The 21,522-nt window shown below is 44.7% G+C and overlaps 2 protein-coding genes across 6 annotated transcripts in view; both read left to right on the forward strand.

Annotated features, from left to right (window-relative positions):
- The first annotated feature begins 2,111 nt into the window (after nucleotides 1–2,111).
- LOC309398417 (uncharacterized protein) lies at nucleotides 2,112–8,509 on the forward strand. 4 transcript variants are annotated; one of them, XM_081965301.1, is made up of 7 exons: nucleotides 2,112–2,271; nucleotides 3,570–3,914; nucleotides 4,850–5,263; nucleotides 6,436–6,543; nucleotides 6,644–6,668; nucleotides 6,755–6,783; nucleotides 7,500–8,509. In XM_081965301.1, exons 1-7 carry the CDS (start codon nucleotides 2,217–2,219, stop codon nucleotides 7,715–7,717), a joined length of 1,194 nt encoding a protein of 397 aa, XP_081821427.1. In that variant the 5' UTR covers nucleotides 2,112–2,216; the 3' UTR covers nucleotides 7,718–8,509. The 4 variants fall into 4 exon arrangements, with proteins under 4 accessions (XP_081821427.1, XP_081821428.1, XP_081821430.1 ...); XM_081965302.1 differs by lacking the exon at nucleotides 6,436–6,543; XM_081965304.1 differs by lacking the exon at nucleotides 3,570–3,914.
- Nucleotides 8,510–18,069: 9,560 nt separating this feature from the next.
- CHRFAM7A (CHRNA7 (exons 5-10) and FAM7A (exons A-E) fusion) overlaps nucleotides 18,070–21,522 on the forward strand; it is a 36,819-nt gene continuing 33,366 nt past the window's right edge. Inside the window, exon 1 of one of the 2 annotated variants that reach the window (XM_081964441.1) lies at nucleotides 18,070–18,243. In XM_081964441.1, coding sequence (XP_081820567.1) covers nucleotides 18,189–18,243 — 55 coding nt within the window. In that variant the 5' untranslated portion in view covers nucleotides 18,070–18,188. The remainder of the gene's footprint in view (nucleotides 18,244–21,522) is intronic. The other variant, XM_081964442.1, reaches the window with a different exon arrangement.

A 21,522-nucleotide genomic window follows, 5' to 3' on the forward strand; every position in this document is an offset into this window, starting at 1 on the left:
ATGGAATGAGCTGAACTCGCTTTCCAATGGACTATTTTTAGTCCTAGGACAATTTAGATGTTTTTTTTCAGCTTGGCAACTTTAAACGGTGTGGACTTCAACTCTTTGACTGGCTGGGGGAAATCCTGGGAGTTGAAGTCCACTTGTCTAAAATGGTGTAGGTTCTCCTACTTGAGCAGGGGGCTGGACTAGAAGACCTCCAAGGTCCCTTCCCAGCTCATTCTATTCTATCTCTTAAAGTAAATGCCATGTCTCTAAAGCCTTGGTAAGACCACACCTAGAGTACTGCATCCAGTTTTGCTCACCACACTATAAAAAAAATGTTGAGAGTCTGGAAATAATGCAGAGAAGAGCAACCAAGACAATGAGGGGACTGGAGGCTAAAACATACGACGGACGGTTGCAGGAACTGGGCATGGCTAGTCTAGTTAAGAGAAGGACCAGGGGAGACAGGAGAGCATCTTCCAATATTTGAGGGGCTGCCACAGAGAGGAGGAGGTCAAGCTATTTTCCAAAGCACCCAAAGGCCAGACAAGGAATAATGGATGGAAACTGACCAAGGAGAGATTCAACCTGGAAATAGGGAGAAATTTTCTGACAGTGAGAATAATGGAACCAATGGAAGTTGTTGGAGCTTCATCACCCAAAGCTTTCAAGAAGAGATTGGACTGCCATTTGTCAGAAATAGTGTAGGGTCTGCTTGGGCAGGGGGTTGGACTAGATGACCTACAAGATCCCTCCCAACTATGTTATTCTGACATTAAAGTTGCCAAGCTTGAGAAATAATGGGTTAAACTCAAGAACACACTAAGCCATAATTTTTCTTGTTATCAGCCACCAGGAGCTGATAAACCATCAAAACTGACACCCAACCAATTTCCTGAGGTGGGAAATGGGCAGGCTGATTTTCTGCCGTCTCTGGCAGGATATAATTTGGCTTAAATAGATTTTTTAAATAAAGAAAAGTATATGATACAAGCAAATTTAAGTAAGGAAAAGAAAGCCATCAGAGAGAAAGTTAAAAATGCAACAAAGGGGAAAAAGTAGAAGAAACCGATAAGAACTCACACAGACACACACCAGGAAGTGGCTTCCCATCTCCTTGATGACAGTTATAAGCACAACCATAATATTTATCTCTTACTCAATGATTACAACACAACTCACCTTTTTTTAAGCCATTATTTTTTTTCCCTAACCCTCAAAGAAAAGCCAAACTTCCCTTTTCTTTGTAGCTGTTTGATTGCTGTGGTCACTGGCATTCCCTAATTTGTTTGTTACCCTTTTAATTTGCTTTTGGTATTTTATATATATATATATATATTAAATTTAATAAAGTTTTGATTTAAAAAACCCTAAATCATAATTTCAATATTGTCAAAAAAATAAAGTCCCCATAGAGGTTTCTAGTCCCAATAAAAAGTAGATGTTGTCTTATTGTTGATCAAGGAAATCGATTTAGCCATCCCAGCAAGTTGCCTTCTCTTTGCCAACTGTTCTTCCCCTGGGCTTCCCACCTTGGTACATTAAAATAATGTACAATATTTGTCTCACCCCAGTTACATACAAAAAGAAAATTCTGTAACTCTTGTCCATCAATCCCCGGAGAAAATCCTCTGGTTACAACAGTTATATCAATCTTTAAAACCCTCCGAATCAGGGTTTGTAGGCAGGCTGGTTTTTCTGCACACAATATTTGGTATTTCCCTGATCTAATTGGCAGCCTGATTGCAATTCTCATTAATTCTTTTGCCAGGTTAAGGGCGGAAATTTCTCTGTGCTCTCTAGTGGCTGATCCAGGTAATATCGTTGGCATTTGAATCGTCATAAGCTGCATTTGGCCTCCTCCTCCTCCTCTCTGTTCAAACAAACTCCACTTCCTTCTAGCTCTGATGATGTTCCCTAGTTTGGTAATGAAAGGTCTGCAAGAAAACAACCAGGCTCAGAGGGCACCAAGGACCCCACTGTCCTCCTTCTCCACCTCCTAGCCAGCCCTGGCGCTGTCTTCCATTCTTCTAAAGGGCCTGGGCGTGGCAAATGATGCCAGCCCATCTGCAGTGGTGCAAGTGCAACAGGAACAAAAATGTCAGTTTCATGAGCTCTCGTGCATTTCCTTTTGCTCCTATTTTTGGCCCCCTGGCCTTCAGCGAACTTGGCCAACTTCCTCCTTTACTCAAGCAGCTTTCGAGATCTGAAGAAAGAGGAGAAACGAAGAGATGTTGAGGGTCTCGCCCTGCCTCCTGGCTCTCCTGTTGCTGAGAGAAGCTGCAGGTATGGCTCTCCTCCCTCCTGCTTTGGTTCCTTGGGTGGCCCCTCTTCGTCCTGCGGTGAATTTGTCACCGGGGGGCATTCAGGATGTGGGATCTACAGGAAGCAGTTGGAGCCGAGCTAAAGACTCTCCTCTCTCTTGATGCCTTTGTATTTGGAGTTTGATCTTTGCTTGACTTGGGGGGTAAATTTTTGGATGTGTTCTTGATTTGACAGACCGACAACCACAGCGGAGTCCAACATTTCTGTTGCTAAGCGAGGCAGTTGTTCGGTGAATTTCACCTCATTTTACAACTTTTCTTGCCACCACTATTAAGTGAAGCCCTGTAGTTGTTATATTTCTAGCACAGTTGTTGAGTGAATCTGCCTTCCCCATTGACTTTGCTTGTCAGAAGGTCGCAAAAGAGGACTCACGTGTCCCCGGGACACTACAACCGTCATAAATATGAGTCAGTTGCTAAATTTAGATCCCTGTGACTACGGGGATGCTGCAATGTCATTAAGTGTGAAAAAAGGTAACAAATCATTGTTTTCCCAATGCTGTTGTAAATTTGAAAGGCCAATAAATGAACTGTTGTAAGTCTAGGATTACATTTATTATCTTTACTTCCCAATGGGGTAGTAGTAATTCCTTATTCAGGAATGGGGCACAGCTTTGTTTTTTTCCTGAACTCACAGCTGATCTTTGAACTGCTTTGTAAATCCTTAGTAAGGCCACACCTGGAATATTCTGCATCCAGTTTTGGTCACCACATTACAAAAAAGATGTTGAGACTTTGGAAAAAGTGCAGAGAAGAGCAACTAGGATGATTAAAGGTCTGGAGACTAAAACATTTGAAGAACGGTTGCAGGAACTGGGTATGTCTAGTTGAATGAAAAGAAGGACTAGGGGAGACATGATAGCAGTCTTCCAATATCTCAGGGGCTGCCCCAAAGAAGAGGGAGTCAAACTATTCTCCAAAGCACCCGAGGGCAGGACAAGAAGCAATGGGTGGAAACTAATCATGGAGAAAAACAACTTAGAACAGAGGAGAAATTTCCTGACAGTAAGGACAATTAACCAGTGGAACGGCTTGCCCCTAGAAGTTGCAAATAGTCCATCACTGGGGGGGGGGGGCGTGTTTAAGAAGAGATTGGACAGCCATTTGTCTGGAATGGTATAGGTTCTCCTGCTAGAGCAGGGGGTTGGACTAGAAGACCTCCAAGGTCCCTTCCAGCTCTATTCTGAGTGAGGAATATGCTGGAGACTGGCGGGAGTTCAGGGTTAATCTCTCCACCTGTCTCTGTTTTTCTTACCCTAGGTGCCACTTTCTTTCACCAGTATGGAACTGAACATGTGGCTCAAATCTGCAATGAATCCTTTAGGGGAGACAATGCTGCTTGGTGGATTGGGGAGGATGGAAGCTCTCTGCTAAAATTTGAACCAGGATACTGCAATTCAAATGAGATTTTCCGCTCTAAAAAATCTAACCATGAAAAGTGCCCCAACAACGTTTCCCTGAGCAATTTCACCAGTGGTGGAATTTTTGCATGCAAAACCCCGATGGAGCATCAGAACTTGAAAAATAAAAACCCTTTATTTTCTTCAAAAGATGACTGCATGAATTTCAATTTCTTTTTTGTAGCAATAATAAAGAGCCCAGCAGGTGAGAAGGTTTTGGTTTTCTCCTCTATTTGGCACGAGTCAAAGTCAAAGTCATTTTGATGGTTTAGATCAGCCATTCTCAAAGGTGTCGGTCTTTGCAATTCTTAGGAATGACTGAAGAGCTACAGTTGAGGCAAGCCATATCTGTTGATGTTCGCTGTAATAGAAATTACTTTTTTTTAAAAAAATATTGTTTTATTTGATTCTGTAGACCTGAAAAAGGTCTGGTTTAGAAATTCAGATTTTGTTGGGTGCATTTTGGGAACCAACTAGAGAATTTTAACAGAAGAGAATATTTGTAGCTCAAGGTTGAACTGTAGAGTTTTTGGTGCTCTCTGAGCTTGGTGGTTTTGAGTTTTATTACCCAGCTAGGTAACATCATCAGTGCCAGAAGGAAGTGGCATTTGCTCTCTATTTATATACAGGTGGCTTGATGGAGATCATCAGTACTGATGATCTTCCTTAGTTGGGTAATGAAATGTTTGCAGGAAATATTTGCAGGAGAATCACCAAGGAGGAGGAGGAGGAAGGACCCCACAGCTAGAGAATTTACAAGTTAAATCAGACTTACACACAGAGGCCATCCATAAAGGAAGAAGGATATCCTATAAGATGGGGTCTCCAACCTTGGAGACTTTATGACATGTGAACTTCAATTCCCAGAATTCCTCAGCCAGCATTCTGGGAGTTGAAGTCCACTTGTTGTAAAAAGTGCCAAGGTTGCATAGACCCCTGGTCTAAGACAAGGCACCACACCAACCTGCAAAACAGCAATGGGTTTTCAACTCCCTCTCTCAAAAAAATATTGGCCCCTGGGATGGAAGGAAATGCATCCAAAGCAAAGCGCCACAGCAATAGGACAAGAATGTTGTGGGTCCATAACTTGACAAAAATATGCCTCTAATCTCAACCCTTTCTGCCCATTTTCCTCCGCAGAGCAGAGTTCTGAAAACATTCATACGAAAGCCGAGGAAAAGGTCTTCATTGGGGAAAACCAAAACTTGACTCTTTCCTGTGCATTTGAACTGGGAAAGAACACAACCATCTTTGCTGTGTATTGGTTTAAAGAAATCAATCTGACCAAGTGCCTCTTTTCAGCTTCAAATGAAGGCTGCCACACCCCCTTTAACATCTCCTACGATGTCAGCTGCTGCATTGATGACGCATTCAGAGACCGACGGATCAATAGCTCCACAAGTTCAGGAGATAAACATCGAAACCAGACGCATGTAGTTACGATCACCAACAGCACCATGGCAGACAATGGAAGCTACTTTTGTGTGGTGGCCGCTTATAATAATGGATACACGTGGACAATAGAACACAGGGTATCTGTGAATGTGACGAAAGGTGAGTTTCAAAGGGTCAGAACCGAGCCTTAAAATGTGTCCCACAAATTCTGACTCTTTGGTGCTCTCTGAGCTTGGCTGTTTTCTTGCAGACATTTCATGACCCAACTGGGTAACATCATCAGTACTAGAAGGGAGAGGAGGAGGAAGGACTCTGGGATCTTTAGTGCTCTCTGAGCTTGCTTGTTTTCTTGTAGATGTTTCATGACCCAACTAGGGAACAACATCAGTGCTAGAAGGGAGAAGGGTGTGCAGGGAGGACGACTGTGGGGTCCTTGTTGCCCTCTGAGATTGGCTGTTTTCTTGCAGATGTTTTGTGACCCAACTGGGTTACAGCATCAGTGCTAGAAAAGAGAGAGGTTTGCTCTTTATTTATATGCAGTGGCTTGTCTTGTCAGTATTCGTGTTCTTGGTGATTCCTTGTTTAGGCTTTTCTTTACTGTTAGCTAGTTGGTAGTTCCTTCACTGGGGTGCCGTTGGCTTCTTGGTCTACTCTTAACCTTGATGTTAATCTTTGGGTGTTGGTTGTGGGCAAGGAGGTGTTTTGGTTTTGCTTTGGTGAGAGTAAAGTGCACTCCATTTAAACACTGGTGATGTTCCTTAGTTGGGTCATGGAAGGTCTGCAAGAAAACATGCAAGCTCAGAGAGCACTAAAGACCCCACAGTTGTCCTCATCATTGTCGTTGTATTCCTCCTCCTCCTCCTCCTCCTCCTCCTCCTCCTCCTCTCTGCAAACTCCACTCCCTCTAGATCTGATGATGTTCCCTAGTTGGGTAAAGAAAACATCTAAGTACAAGAAAACATCTAAGCTAAACATCAAAGCTCAGAGAGCACCAAGACACTAGAGTCCTCCTCTTCCTCCTCCTCCTCATTCTCCTCGTTCTCCTCCCCCCCCCCAAAATAGCTCTGAGTTCCATTGTTCTCTTCACAAGATCCATTCTTTCTGGCACTGATCATGTTACCTAGTTGGGTCGTGAAATGTCTGCAAGAAAACCCCCACACTCAGAGAGCACCACGGACTCCGCCAGTTCAACCCCCGAGTTAGAAATGTTTTCTTCTACGGCGTTCTGCTTCTGATACCTCCCCCTGTTTGCTTCCTAAAACGTGCCCTGCAGTGACTATTTCCCCTTTCTGACAACTTTAGAATGAATTTTTCGCTTCTCTTTTTTCAAGCATCGCCACCCAACTTCTATCTGAAGATCGCCCTAGCAGCCATGGTGGGAGCCCTGCTTCTGATGGGAGGGATCCTTTTGCTCTTGTGCTGCAAGAAAAAAAGAAAAGGTAACCAGGAATGATTTGACCAAAGGATACCTTGCAATTTTGGGAAGGGAAAAAAGCCTTTGAAACGTACAAAATGTATCTTTTTTATATTTTGTTCCAGGAAAGCCTCTGGAAAATCAGCAAAGGTATATTTGCCTATCGTACCATTGAATAGAAATTGTATTTTTTCCCTTTACCCTGAAACGATTTAAGAATAATCTCTTTCCTTTAGGGACCAGACTACAGTGGCTACAGAAGATTGTAAGTCAACTCTTCTTTCCATTACATTTAATTTTGAAATGAATATCGTATCCCTACTATTTGGGAAAGGGACGCGGTAGCAAAGTGGCTAAGACGCTGAGCTTGTCAATCAGAAAGGTCGACAGTTCGAATCCCTGGTGACGTGTAATGGAGTGAGCTCCCGTGACTTGTTCCAGCTTCTGCCAACCTAGCAGTTCGAAAGCACGTAAAAAACGCAGGTAGAAAAATAGGAACCACCTTTGGTGGGAAGGGAGCAGCGTTCCGTGCGCCTTCGGCATTGAGTCATGCCGGCCACATGACCACGGAGTCGTCTTCGGACAGCGCTGGCTCTTCGGCTTTGAAATGGAGATGAGCATCGCCCCCTAGAGTCGGGAACGACTAGCACATATGTGCGAGGGGAACCTTTTACCTTTAATATTTGGGATGTAAATACCAAGATATCTCACAGGCCCACTTAACAGATATGATCAGCAGTGAGTTCAAGGCATTCTTGCAAAGCATTTTTATTCTTTTGACAATGCACTGAAGCATCAGCTAACGCCACACAGACAAAGCCCGTCAAAAGTTTTCTTTTAATAACGAATTCAAAACGAAACAATCGTAACCTGTTGTGCACGTTGACCAGCTGGGTCTTCCATGCACCTAATCAGGTTGCAGCTTCAAATTTACTTTAAAAATAAAAAATGAACCATATTTGTCCTTTTCTTGGCTTCCAGGTTCCCCATATGCTGTTTCTAGCCCCAATGCCCGAAGTGGACAAGAAACGGTTTATTCTCTGGCCACCAGCCCTGGGGAAGCCCCACCAGCACGGTGCTTCTCATCACAGAGCAAGCCAGCTCCTGTCGTGCAACATGGAGGAAATGTGGAAGTTCTTTATTCTAAAGTTTCTAAGGACAGAAATGGTCCCTCTTTGGCTTCTGATTCCAGCGTATGAAGTGCCTGGTTTTGCTTTCTGAAACTTTCTTTTACTGAGCAGACAATTCTCCAAAACAGGAAGCGAAGGTAAGTTGAATTGTTTGGAGGACGGCAGATTTTAGGCCAACCTTCTGGAGTTGAGTGGGTGGAGAACATCTTCAAAGAACTTTCGCCAGAAAACTTTTGAATTAGCTGGTTCCAGAACATCTGCCCAGCCCTTTTCTCCTCCCTTCAATTTCCCTGTGAGCTGCCATGTTTTGTTTTATTTTGAGTTCTGCACCCCCGACATTGCTAAAAATCCCACCTGCTGCTTGTCTATGGAGATTCTCCATTATCCACGGCATGTTTTGCCCCAAAGGTGCTTTTTCCAAAAGGCAAATGGACTTTTTGGGTTTTTTTTTATTTCTTGAAAAACATTTTGCTTCTCATCCAAGAGGTGAACCGAAGAAACTTCTTGGATGAGAAGCAAAAGGTTTTCAAGACAAAAAATAAAAAATAAAAAGGAGAAAGTCCAGGTACCTTTTGGGAAAAGCATCTTTGGGACACTTGCTACTTGGGGCATTAGCTGCCAGTGGTCTTCATGCCTCATGATTGGAAACCCTTTATGGACTTTTTGCTGCCAATTGATAAAAGCAAACGAGTGGTTTCAGGAGCCATTGCTTCAAAAGAGCTTTTTTAGGGGAATAAGGCAACCAGGATATATCATTTGCCTCCAGAAGTTGTGAATGCCCCAACACTGGAAGTCTTTAAGAAGATGTTGGATAGCCATTTGTCTGAAATGGTATAGGGTTTCCTGCCTAGGCAGGGGGTTGGACTAGAAGACCTCCAAGGTCCCTTCCAACTCTGCTATTGTATTGTATTGTATTGTATTGTATTGTATTGTATTGTATTGTATTGTATTGTATTATATTGTAAGGTAATAGTAATATAGTAATTCTTATGTCTATAACCACTGGAAAAAAAGATTGGAAGTTGCTTCTTTAGATATCTTCTTTTGTCTTTCCTCTGTTATTCTTTCCTTTCTTTTTCTCTCTTTTTCGCTTCTGTTGTTTTTAAATCTTGTATAAAATTGCCTTTCAGGAACATAGTTATAAGAAAGGATCCTGTTAAGGAAGCTTCCCAAGTATGTCGTGCATATGTTAAAACGTGTTGCGATGTCCGACAAAGAGAACTCAAACTCTTTAAGATCTCCGCGCTCATTCTTCTTTGAAGCAGTCAAACCAAACATGAGATGTCCATATGTAGCACCTGCTTAAAACATTCTTTGCAAGCTGGCTGGGTGTTTCTTTCCATTGATGGTCCATTAGATGGCAGCCTTGTCTCTTATGAGAGAAGTCTCTTTTGGCCAGAAGACACTAAGATCTGAAATCGCCACTGTTGGTCTTCGTCGGCAGTAGCTATTTATGGAGTCAGTTTTGAAAACAGGAAGTAATAGCCAAAGGCCAACATGGGTTTGTCAAAAACAGATCATGCCAGGCTAATCTTATTGCATTCTTCGACAAAGTGACAACATTAGTGGATCAGAGGAATGCCGTCGATATAATTTACTGTCTGGAATGGTACAGGGTTTCCTGCCTAGGCAGGGGGTTTGACTAGAAGACCTCCGAGGTCCCTTCCAACTCTGCTATTGTATTGTATTGTATTGAAGGTTGGGTAGCGGAGAAAAGCTAGAGAAAAGTAGCTTTTCTCCAGCTGATCTCCAAAACGTGTCGTTCTTAAATAAGAAGAAAAAGGAGATTTATTACCCAGATCAAGTTCTCTTTTTGAATGGTGAGGAAGATCTATTGTGCATGTCAAGAGTTTTGTTTGAGGTCATGTTTAACCGGTAGTGACCCAGGCCTGCCACGCCCCCAAACCGGTTCCCCAGTTGCCACCGCCACCATCTTGTTTTTGAGTTGTGTGCATGCGCAGAACAATTTTAATTGAACTGCGCATTCCCGCAGAGAAGCGCGCGGACAACCGAACCGCCAGTAAAGCTGGATAGCACCTTTTTCAATGATCCAACTGGATCAACGTTGCGTGAAAAGGCCCAAGCGTTCGTGAACTCAGAATTTGATAGCTGGAAACTTCGGTCCTTTAAAGAACAGCCGTACAGAATTTTAGCAGGAAAGCAATTTTTCAGGCATCGGCCATAAAAAAAATAACTTGCTGGTTAAGGAAAAAGAGAGGACACATCAAACACGGTTCTGCTTTCTGAAACATGGAGGGCTTTGCTTCAAATTTCTCCTTATTCAGCCGTTACTGCTTCTTTGGCAGCAGAGGAAGTGACCAGCTAATAGCCAGTTTCTCCAAACCAGGGTGAAATCCAGCAGGTTCTGACAGGTTCTGGAGAACCGGTAGCAGAAATTTTGAGTAGTTCGGAGAAACGGCAAATGCCACCTCTGGCTGGCCCCAGAGTGGGGAGGGAATGGTGATTTTGCAGTATCCTTCCCCTGCCATGCCCACCAAGCCACACCCACAGAACCGGTAGTAAAAGAAATGAATTTCACCACTGCTCCAAACAAACAATATTTGAATTTGGAGTTAAACATCTTTAGCCTATGATTTTAGGACTTAAGGAAGAGCAAATACAGAGCAGCTTAAAACACTGTTAAGTTAGGAGTTAGCAATGATTTTTTTCCCCTAAAAGTGTTCGGCGAAGGAGGTTAATTCCCTTTTAATATTTGCTATCTTAGAGTTTAAATGACTATTGGATTCACTGGGAAATTGGCAGCCCCGGAGGAAGCCTGAATTTTAAGTAGGATTGGCCTTTCGTTTAATTTATTTTAAGCTTTGCACAAGGAATTAAGAGGTAGCAGAACTGGATTTGAAGGGTGCTGTAAATTTCTGGACATCACAATCCTTGTTCGCTTGCAGAGGCCCCAGAAAGGATCTGCATATATGCAAAAGATATGTAACTAAGCAGAGAGGACTTTAAAATTTTTTTTTAAATGGAGATTTCCCAAAGCTAGCTGGAACCGGCTGCAGACGAGAGAGGAGAGACAGAGTAAGAATTGATGTTTCATCCTTTCTTCTGTATGATTTTTACACTCAATGTCCCAATGGCGGCTTCCTTTTTCTTCAGGGTTTTGACTGTATATTTAATAGATGCGGCACTTAATTAAGGAATCCTTTCTGGATGCTTTGCTGGAATCTTATCCATGTTCATTTGAAGGATATTCCTTGAGGATCGTTCTCCCGTAGAACCCCAAAGGAGACGAGAAAGAGCAGCCAGCTAGTTCATCTCGAGCAATGCAAGAAATCCATGATTATGCTTCCTTTCTGGAAGTTTCCTAACAGTGTGAAAAATTAACCAGTGGAACAGCTTGCCTCCAGAAGTTGTGGGGGCTCCATTACTGGAGGGTTTTAAGAAGAGATTGGACAAATCATTTGTCTGAAATGGTCTAGGGTCTCCTTCTCAGCCAAGGATTAGAAGACCTCCGAGATCCCTTCCAATCCTATCATTCTATGTTCTGTGTTCCAATTTTCATTTTCTAATTGTGTTGTTAAGGCTTCTCTTTTCCAATGTTGTGTTGATTGATGGGGTGCTTTCAAATCATAGTTGTGAGCACATGGATAGACCTTCTCCAGGAGGATCTGCTCCTAACGTGGTCCTTTTGATCCTTTGTGATCACCACTGTGACTCAGTCCATCCTACTTGCTGTTGGTCTTCTTCTCCTTCTCCTCCTTCGCCTCCTCCTCCTCCTTCTCTTCTTTCCTTCCCCTTTTCCCAACATCAGAACCGTCTCCAGAAAGTCAGAGCTTTCACACAACGTGTCCCAAGTTGCATAATTTGACTCTGGCCATTTGTGCTTCAGTTGAGTTGATTTCTTTGATGAGCTGTTGGTTTGTTTTCTGGGCTGCCAATGCTGTGAACAGCCTATTTATTCTCTCTCTAAAAAAAGAAGAGACGATCGTTCAAAAGGCAGATTGGAGCTAGCATCAAACATATGAAAGTGTTTTCCTCTGGGGTCAGATCTTGTTCCAGCCTACCCCGGATTGCCTGCAACTCTTCCCCCCTGCTGGGCCTTTTCATCTCTTACACACACACACACACACACACACACACACACACACACACACACATGCACGCACATACACACACCCTTTCAAGATCTCCAGGCCAGGGCCCACGAGCCTTGCCTTCTCTTCGCCACCTTGCAAAGGAACCATGTGCCACCTTGATTTACCTCCCCGACACTCTGTCGCCGCTCGCGGTCGCCTTGCGAACAGAGTTGGCTCATCTGTCAGATCCTCTTAGCATCCCCCTACTTACATTTAATGCATCTCCTGGCAGATGTTTGTGCAGGTGTGCGCACGCCTGGCTCTCTCTCTCTCTGTGTGTGCGTACGCTTGATGGCATCTTGTATTTCAGATCAGAGTGTGTGTGCGCGCGCGAGTGGGGGGGGAGTGCCGGTTCTAGTGCTGGATTTGCAACCCTGGATGACGAAAAGGGACTTTGGCAGCGGCTGCCACATTAAGGTTGTGTCTTGGCCTGTCGGGCTGCTCTGCTTGGTCATTTTCTCTCCTTTCTATTTAGAAGGTTCAAGCCGGTAAGGCCATTAGCAGAGAAGATAAAGGCTGCCAGGATTGGCCTCTCTCTCCATTGCAGGCAAGGACTCGGGTTAATTAACACAGCCTAATTGAAACCGCATAAAGATGAGCTCGTTTGGGGTCTGGAAAAAGCTGGGCAGAGAGCCAGGCACCTGGATAATGAAACCAGTTGCCAAGCTACTAAAACAGTGCGGGGCGGGGTGGGGGGAACTGGGTTTGGCGTGCTTGACCAGGGGGCTCTGCAAGCAAGAACTGCAGGCTGGGTCTCCAGCATCCCCCCCCCCCAAGTAAGGTAGGAAGCCCGATGAACAGGGATTAACTTCACACAATATTGTAATCTGTTATTTACTCAATCACGGTTGACTTAGGTTGAATACTGTTGATAGAGTGGGAACTGAAGGTGTTTGCCGCATAAGCTGGATCAGAAATGGTAATTGGCAAATTGCAAGGACCAGAAGCAAAGCAATCGACCATGCCAGAGTCCCAGCAAAAGGCAAAGAAATGAAGAGGTTGGTGGCCTACAAGGTTCGGGTTACAATATTGTAACCCAAACCTTGTAGCCCCCAATGTTGGCTAAGCGAAGGGTTTCTCAAGCCTACAACTATCTAGAGATCTGCTACAGTTGGACAGTTGTGTAGGTGACACAGCTTCAAAATCTAAGGGATTGGTTTGGACACAACTCAACAGCACTTTTTCGTGCGGCTGTTGATAAAAATAGCATCGCCAACATCTGATGATGGATATGACAGAAAAAGAAGATGAAGGAGGAGGAGGAGGAGGAGGAGGAGGAGGAGGAGGAGGAGGAGAAGAAGAAGAAGAAGAAGAAGAAGAAGAAGAAGAAGAAGAAGAAGAAGAAGAAGAAGAAAGTGACACATTCATAATCAGTAAAACGAGTCCATAGGCAGTTAAAGTCATCCATGTTTTAGCTTCAGCCATGTATGTTTGTCTAAACCACCATGGACTAGGATCACCTATCTTGCAAAGTCACAACATCAGTGGTGATTTAGAAATCATCATTGGCTGGATTCACACACACCTTTGCTTAGCTAAAAACTAATACCTGTCTGAAGGCTTAATATGAAGCCGAAGTGTCTGCGGGAGTCAAAAAAGTCAAGATGGCAGCTACAATGGGGAGTGTGAAGCTTTGTTTGTTATGATGCACATCAAATAACATTGTAATTCCAGAAAGAAAGGATTGGATTTCCTAAATACATGATTTAGTAATTTTTGAGAAAAAAACTATTTTGTCAATCAGAAAATGCCACAGTATTGCTGGGGGAAAACCCCCAATATTGGACAGGTTGGTGAATATTGAAAGCTTAGCTTCTTCTTTCAGACTTATCTTATCAGTTGAACTTGAAAGATATTTGCAAGTTTAGACTTTCCCCACCAACATTTCAATGTTTTCGTTTGTGACGTTAGGCTTTTTTCTCCTTTTTTCTTCATGTGTTGTGAATTGTTCAATTTCATTTTATGTATGTTTGTTTGCAAATGGGTGAATAAGCAATATTTTTTAAAAAAAAAATTATGCAGCTGGAAAACAGGCGGAGGTTTTCGGAAGAGGGAAAAAAAAGATGCGATGGATTGTTGAACAATATTAATAAATCTTGAGTCATCTAATAATAGACTCCCAGATTTCTCTTTCATTTTTTTTAGAAAACAAATGTCTCCGAGGCCCCATGTATAAAATTTATACCCCTTTAAAAGGTACATTGCGGCTTTCTATTATTCAGAGTTGAGATGACAGTGGAAAAATTGTCGGAGTTAATTTCCTGCATTATTCAACACGATACTATTTGCTTCCCGCCGCTCCAAAGTATTCATTCTTCAACTGTTTCTTCTCTCTCTCTCTTCTATTCATGCAAAATGCACAAATCCTAAAATCATCATCTTTTAACGACCCCATAATCCCTTGCAGAGTGGAGTCTGATCAACCGTGTGGAGCTAGCAGAGTGTTTGAATGGCCAGATGCCTTTCCTGTCGCCAATGAGGAGTTTTCTTCAGCAGATACATTCTCATTGTGCCCTGAGAGAGAAATATCTGCCTCTACCTAGGATTGAACCCACAACCTCCCGATTGTGACTCTAGGACACCGCACCACTCCACAAAACCTAAAGTCAGATTTGAAAAGAAAAAAGAGACTCCCCTCCCGACAGTTACAGCAATGAATCAGTGGAACAACTTGCCACCAGAAGTTGTGAAAGCTCCAATACTGGAAGTTTTAAAGAAAATGTTGGATAGCCATTTGCCTGAAGTGGTGTAAGGTTTCCTGCCTAAGCAGGGGGTTGGACTAGAAGACCTCCAAGGTCCCTTCCAACTCTGTTCTATTCCCCCTACCATAACTTGAGATATTACTAAAGGGGCGGTGGAACGAAACCCAGGAGGACACATCCCCAAATCCTGAAAATTCTGCAGATTTTATTTATTTCATTTATTTATCTATATTAGGCACCGCCTGTCTCACTCACAGATTGACGGCTACAATAATGACCATACACTTCTCAAATAATCCGGTGACAGCTTTGAGCCCTTCAAGAGTTTCAGCTGTCACCGAAGCAGGGATTTCTTCTCAGTTGGAAGGATTCGGTTGACTAATACATTTTTTATTTTTTAGGCGGTGGTTAACAATCTGCCTTCCTAATTCTGGGAGCGCTCCATAAGGATTAAATAGACTCTGAAATGCAACAGTGATAGCAATGTAGGTAAAATTAAGAATAATATTTAAATCACTCTAGGACCGGGCGAAAGAAACGGACAGATATTTTTTTCTGGAAATCTGGTTTCCTCCAGTTTTAGAAGAGGCTGTTTCTCTTCATGTAATGCATCCATCACAAATTGAACACTGAGGCATTCCATTTTCTCAAAGTACAAATTTATTTAGATGCACAATATTGGCACTAACTGGTGAAAAGCCAGTACTGAAGTTCCAGAGCTTTTCACTCCAATATAAGTTTAGATTCTCAAGTTTCCAAAACAAACTGACACATTGTCCAACCAAAATGGTTTGTCTGATCTCTTCTTAAAAACTTCAGAGAAACTCCAAAGGAGAAGAATAAGACCATTCCAAAAATTGCTTCTAAAACCCAGCGGTGGGCAGCCCATCAATTCCCCCCCCCTTCCGTTTGACTTTTCTCCGCTAGTTAAACCAACCAGCACCTTAAGAACAGCTTCAGTCAACAGTCACAAGTTTTCTCCTTTGTTTTGGGGCACTAATGACTTGGAATTTATGATTTAAAGATGACAGCCTAATTGTTTCGCTGGAAATGTGGCTCTCCTGTATGTTGCAGTTTAGTGAACTGTAAAATATCCCACAGATGCTAATTTGAATGAATAAAAGATTCCACCCGCTTCCTAAACCTGGCCTTGACAGTTGCTTTAAGCAAGATCTATGTCTCGGAATCGGTCGGCGGGCACGCTTCCTGATGCCCGGAGTCATCCCCCACCCAACGGTCTCCAAGCCTGACTACATTTTAAGGATAAATGAAGCCATCTCTCTGGATTATTTAATAGAACGTTAGATGAAGATGTTCTTTTTCAAAGCACAGAACGGTGGTGATGACCCTCCTTTGATGGCGAAGGGCAGAAAGTTCTTTGTGTGAGCAAGAGAAAGCCCTCTTCTGACCCTCCTAAAAATGCTACCAGTCCTTTGTAGACCCCAGGAAGAAGTGCTGTTGTTAACCATTCATGGTCTTGAGAGAAGGAGAAGGCTTCTCTCCATTTTTTCAAAAAAGAATTCCACCTGCATTTGTTGTCATTGTGTTAGTGAGTCATCATCCTGATGCCTGGAGACTAGAATAATAATAAATAACAGAATAACAGAGTCGGAAGGGACCTTTGGAGGTCTTCTAGTCCAACCCTCTGCTCAGGCAGGAAACCGTATACCTGTCAGGGTTCCAAATAGCATCCAAAAGTCAATCAGAGTCCAAAGTATTGCTGAAAGTTCCAATTTATGAAGAGAGCCATGTTGGCACATCTGGGGAAACCCGAATCTGAAAGATTCCCGGTTTTCCCACCTAGTTGAAAGTTCAAGATCTTGCCCCCACACCCACAAGTCCATCACATGATCCAATCTCCCACTGCCACGCTGGCAGCTTCCACCCATCCAGTTCCGGTCAGGTGCAGGGGTGCAAAGACAAAGGATGACCTTGGCTTTCTAAGAAGAATTGTGTTATGGCTACATATCATCTAACTCTGTACAATCGCCCCTCCCATTTTCCCACAATGGAAAATGCATAGTAGAATAATAGAAAGAGTGGGGGTCCAAAGATCCAAAAGAGTTTTTTTTTCCAATACACACTTCCTAGGGCTGAGAGAGAGTGGCTGGCCCAAAGTCACCCAGCTGATTTGGTGCTCAAGATAGGATGACAACTCAGTCTTCCATGCTCCTAGTCCAGCGCCTTAACCGCTGGACCAAACTGGGAACATCCAGTTGACAGTTGAAACCAAACCAGGAAAACTAAGATCATCTTCCTTCTTCCATGATTATTCATCTTCTACATCATGGTCATTATGAAGAATTCACTACCCCCCAGATGGAGAGATGACCTCCTGCTCGGATGGCTTTGAAAGGCCCAGGATCAAATTCATGGGAGGGGAGAAGAGGAGGTAGCTATTCTGGAAGTCTAAACGATTCTCCTAAATGATTCCTGATCTGCAAAGATTGGACACAACGATGGCAGCTGGAGTTGGGCATTAGGCATGGACCAAGTTGGGTGTGACGAACGGAGCCATCAATATCTGTCATGAAACTGGATTCCAGGAAGAGAGATTGGCCTGGATTCACCATGCTTCTGCAAAAAAAAAGAGGCCTTTTTGGAATCTGTTCCAGGACCCAGATTGGATCAAATCAATCGGCTGAATTTGATCTGGCTGAAGGGTAACATTAACCCTTACAAAACACGGTTGGCTTGTGGGGGCCCATCACACCTTCCCTATCTCCAAGGGGAAAACACCCTGGTGCCAAGTGCCAAGAGTGCCTCTGAGCATATGAGCGGTCTTGTAGATCCAGGATGGACAACAAGTCCATGCCTTGGGGGTGGTGGTAGTGGGGGGGGGGGGGAGGAAGGGATTTTGTGACACCAACCCTTTGGGATCAAAGTGGGGAATCAGGCTGTTTTGATTTCCCCCATCAACCCTGGTTTTAACAAATACGGGGGGGGGGGCAAGCTTAGGGGTGTAGCCCACCCCTCCCGATCGCCAAGAGCCGACTTTCCTTGCCACCCTTGCTTTCAAGCGAGCCTGATCCTTGAGCTTCCTGCTCTCCCGTCGACAGAGCGCAGTGCAAGGCGCTTTCCCGCGAGCAGGCGGGGCGGGGCGGGGGGAATCGCCGTCTCCTGCCGCCCGGCTGGCGCTCTCCGGGTCGGGAGGGAGCGAGGCTGGGCCCGCCGCTGAGCAGGAGGGAGGAGAGGAGGAAGAGAGGGAGAGGAGGAGCAGGAGAGGAGGAGGAGAGGAGGAAGAGAGGGAGAGGAGGAGCAGGAGAGGAGGAGGGGAGGAGGAAGAGGAGAAGGAGGGGGGAGGAGAGGAGGAGGAGGAAGAGGGGGGTCCCGCCGCTATACATAAAGCGGGTTGGGTCCGGGAGCTGCAGTCGTTGGCAGCATCAGCATCAGCAGCTGCCGCTCGGCTCCTGACGCGGGGAAGGAGGGAAGCCCGTCACGTGGGAAAGGCAGAGCGGAGCCCAGCCGAGCAGCGGCGGCGGCGGAGGCGAGCGAGCGGGCGGCGGGCAGGTGGGCGGACGGGCGAGGGAGGGAGGGAGGGAGCCGGGCTGAGAGGCGGGCCAGGCGGCGTCTGGCTCCAGGAGGCTCCGAGGAGTCGGCGGCAGAAGAAGAAGAAGAAGGAAAAGCGGAAGAGCCTCCACCCCGCGGGGCTTCCCGGTTGCGCGGGATCCCCCGGAGCTCCCCCGCCGGCCTTGCGCCTCGCCAACTTTGCGCTTTATCCCGTCCGACTGGCCGAGCGGCGCAATGGGGCTCCGGGAGCTGACCGTGGTGCTGATCCTCGCCGGAGGACTCGTGCGCGGTGAGTGGGGGGCTTCGGGAACTGGCTCGTCTGGACTCGCAGCCTGGCTTCCCCTCCCAAGAGCTAGGGAGGAGGCAGAGCAGGGGGAAAGAGAGCCTCTGAGCATGTCTTGACTGCCCTGTTTCCTCGCTTCTTGGTTTTCTTAAGGGGCGGTTCAAGGAGCATTTGGAGGAAGGGTCTTCACGCAGATCCAAGGTGCCTGATTCAGGTCGGATTCCCAGGGAAGCAGGTAGCCCGAGCCTTCGTGAGGACCAACCCTCTAAAATCGGCATGGTGATGAGTAAGAAAGGAGGGGCAACTCGCAAGAGACCCAGAAGAAGCAAAGTGTTGCTTGTTTTGGGTCGACTGGCTTCCTCCAGCAGGGGTTTCCTCCCCACAAGACCCCCCTGAGCGTTGGGGGGACCCTCCAATGGAGTTTGCACGCTGCCATCATGCGGTTGGTTGGTTCTCAGCTTAGCCTGCTGCACAAACTCAGCTCTCTGGGTTTGCCCAGCCCTGCTTGAAGTTGTGTGAATCCAGCCACTTGCAGTTGATTCAACAAGCAGTTTAACACAGACTCCAGAACAAACTCCAGAGATCTGAAAGAGGGGGGGGGGTACAAAATCCTGAATTCAACTTGGGGTTGATTAGATATTCAAGTCTATATGTGCATAATCTCAAGACAAACCTGCCTACCTTCCAAACTTTCAAAGGTCTTTCAAAAGTGTTGTTTTCCTAATACTATCAATCACACCTACATGCCCAGACGTTCCTATTTACTCATACTGGGGAAGTAACTATGCCTAGAAAACGTGGGTCTAATTCCTGGGAGGTAGACAATTGTGCAGCCAAATTTGGCAAGTCCCTTTTGGCTTTCCTGGATAAATGGGAAGAGTTGCTAATCCTTTCCCTCCCCAGATGCTTAAAATTTGGTTCACTCACAAGCAATGCCAGGCTGGGCTGGGACGGGTGAGTAAGAGTCCAGCTGCTGTGGTTTTATGCGTGCTTACGTAACTTGCTTTGAACACACCAGGGCTTCTGAATTGGCTTGCAAAAACCCCCAAAACACCACCACCGTTAGGCTTATGGCTCTTAAGTTAATTAGAAAGAATAAAGGGATTGCTTTCGTTTTTTTTTAAAAAAAGTATCCCATCAAGCCAATTTTCAGAAATGATTTGCAAAGAGTTTCCAGTAAGTTTTTATGATGGGAAAAGTACTGTGTGTTCTTTTTAATTTATGCTAATCTGACTCTGTTGTGGCAGCTGTTTTTAATAACCCTGATTTATATATATAATAGATAGATAGATAGATAGATAGATAGATAGATAGATAGATAGATAGATAGATAGATAGATGATAGATAGATAGATAGATAGAGATGGATGGATGGATGGATGGATGGATGGATGGATGGATGGATGGATGGATGGATGATGGATGATGGTTGGATGGATGATGGATGATGGATGGATGGATGGATGGATGGATGGTTGGATGGATGGATGGATGGATGATGGAGGATGGATGGATGGATGGATGGATGGATAGATAGATAGATAGACAGACAGACAGACAGAAAGAGATAGATGGATGGATGGATAGATATATAGATACTCTCATATTTTGGGGTAAGCAGATAAAGTATTATGGGGGGGCTTTGCCCAGGGACCCCAACTAGTAAGGTGGGCATCAGCCAGGATTTGAATCCTGGACTCCCAGGTTGAAGGCAATGCTCTCACACATACACACTTTTATTAAACATTTGAAAAAGGAAGATTAAACTATGTCAAAGTAATGTAAAGTAAGAAATAAAGGAACAAATTAAAGAGAAAGCTAAAGGTGTAAGAGAGGAAAACAGAAAGAAAGCAGACTCCAATTGTCTTTAGAAGAGTTAGAAGTAGATTTACCTCTTGCTCTACATGACTCTTGTCTTTCCATATTTCAGAAGCATAAATCATACGTTTATTCACCCCTCCCCCTGTTTCAAAGGAGTCTTTAAGGCATTGGGTACCTTAAAAAATTGGGCGCAACTCACTTAAACAACCGCCTGAAATTCTGGTCCTGTTTGTGATTGCAAGTCGAGGACTACCTAGGCAGCTCTGAAATTTCCTGGTGGTCTCCCATCCCAAACTAAGGGCTCTGTTTTTGTCTTGCTTCTGATCCTGGACAAGATTGGCCAAGGGCTTCTGTATGCGTTGAGACAAAAAGTTGTTCCACGTGGCAGTATTTCTATTTATTAATTTTTGCTGGGTTGCGGATTTTGGTTTCCTCCCCAGGATCTCCCTGTCTTTGACTTGAGTGTACAACAAAACAACAACTTCCCATTTAGGACGGAGGGGGGGGGGAGTGTGTCTGCAGCAATTCAAACAGCCCTCTGCACTTCTCAGCCACTTAAATGGCTTTTAAATGATTGCTTTTAGTTGTAATGTAGCTTGTTTGGCTTCAACGTAGCACCCTGCCAAGTCTACTGTGTGACTTCTTGTTGGACAATTGTTGCTGTAGTTTTGTTTTGTTTTTAATTTCGGAGATGCTTTCAATCGGGCGATCCTTACAAATGTAATAAATGAAAGGAATTGCCGAATGCAGACAAGGTGATGGGTAAACCACAATGGCTTAGCACAAGGGCCTTACTCCCACACAGTCACACACACACACCCCAACCATGCCTACCCAGGTTTTGTGGGTCCCTGTGTTTTCTTTTCTGTGGGAAATGGGTATCTCGCTCTCTGTGTTTCTCTCTTTGTCTCTCTCTCTCTGATTCTGATTCTCTGGCATCTCATCTCTTACTGGCAGCAGCAACAGCCCTTGTTGGTGCTGCGCATACCTCGGTCACTTGGGGAGACGCACGACCTGCTCTCCGCCTTCTCAGGCCAGGCGAGGAGTGACTGGGAGAGGAGGGTGAGGGGCAAGGCCAGCCAGTGGTGGGATCACCTAAAAAGGAGCTGCAGCAGAGGGACAAAAGAACCACATGCAGCTCCAGAGCCACAGGTTGCAAACGCCCAACTTAGCGTGACAAGAGAAGCCAACCCGACAGAGGTTGGTTCTAAAGTTTTAAAGTTGCCTGAAAAGACTATGGAGCATAAATACTGCAGATGGTGGAGACCAGGAGTGTTAAAGAAAGAGATAAAATTTGAGAGCAGAATAACTGTTTCATTGAGCAGAGAGCTACGCGCTAAGCAAATCTCTTTATTTATTTTTAAAAAGAAAGACACCTGTCCCTAAAACACACACACACACACACACACACACACACACACACACATTAGAGCAGTGTTCCTGGACCTTGGCATCTTTAAGATG

The sequence above is a fragment of the Natrix helvetica genome (assembly GCF_964273705.1).
Source record: "Natrix helvetica genome assembly, chromosome: 12".
Lineage (NCBI taxonomy): Eukaryota > Metazoa > Chordata > Lepidosauria > Squamata > Natricidae > Natrix > Natrix helvetica.

Coding starts and splice junctions, on each gene's coding strand:
- LOC309398417 (XM_081965301.1), top strand. CDS start 2,217: ATGTTGAGGGTCTCGCCCTGCCTCCTGGCTCTCCTGTTGCTGAGAGAA. Junction 3,915..4,849: donor AATAATAAAGAGCCCAGCAG/GTGAGAAGGTTT, acceptor TTTCCTCCGCAG/AGCAGAGTTCTGAAAACATT. Junction 6,784..7,499: donor TACAGTGGCTACAGAAGATT/GTAAGTCAACTC, acceptor CTTGGCTTCCAG/GTTCCCCATATGCTGTTTCT.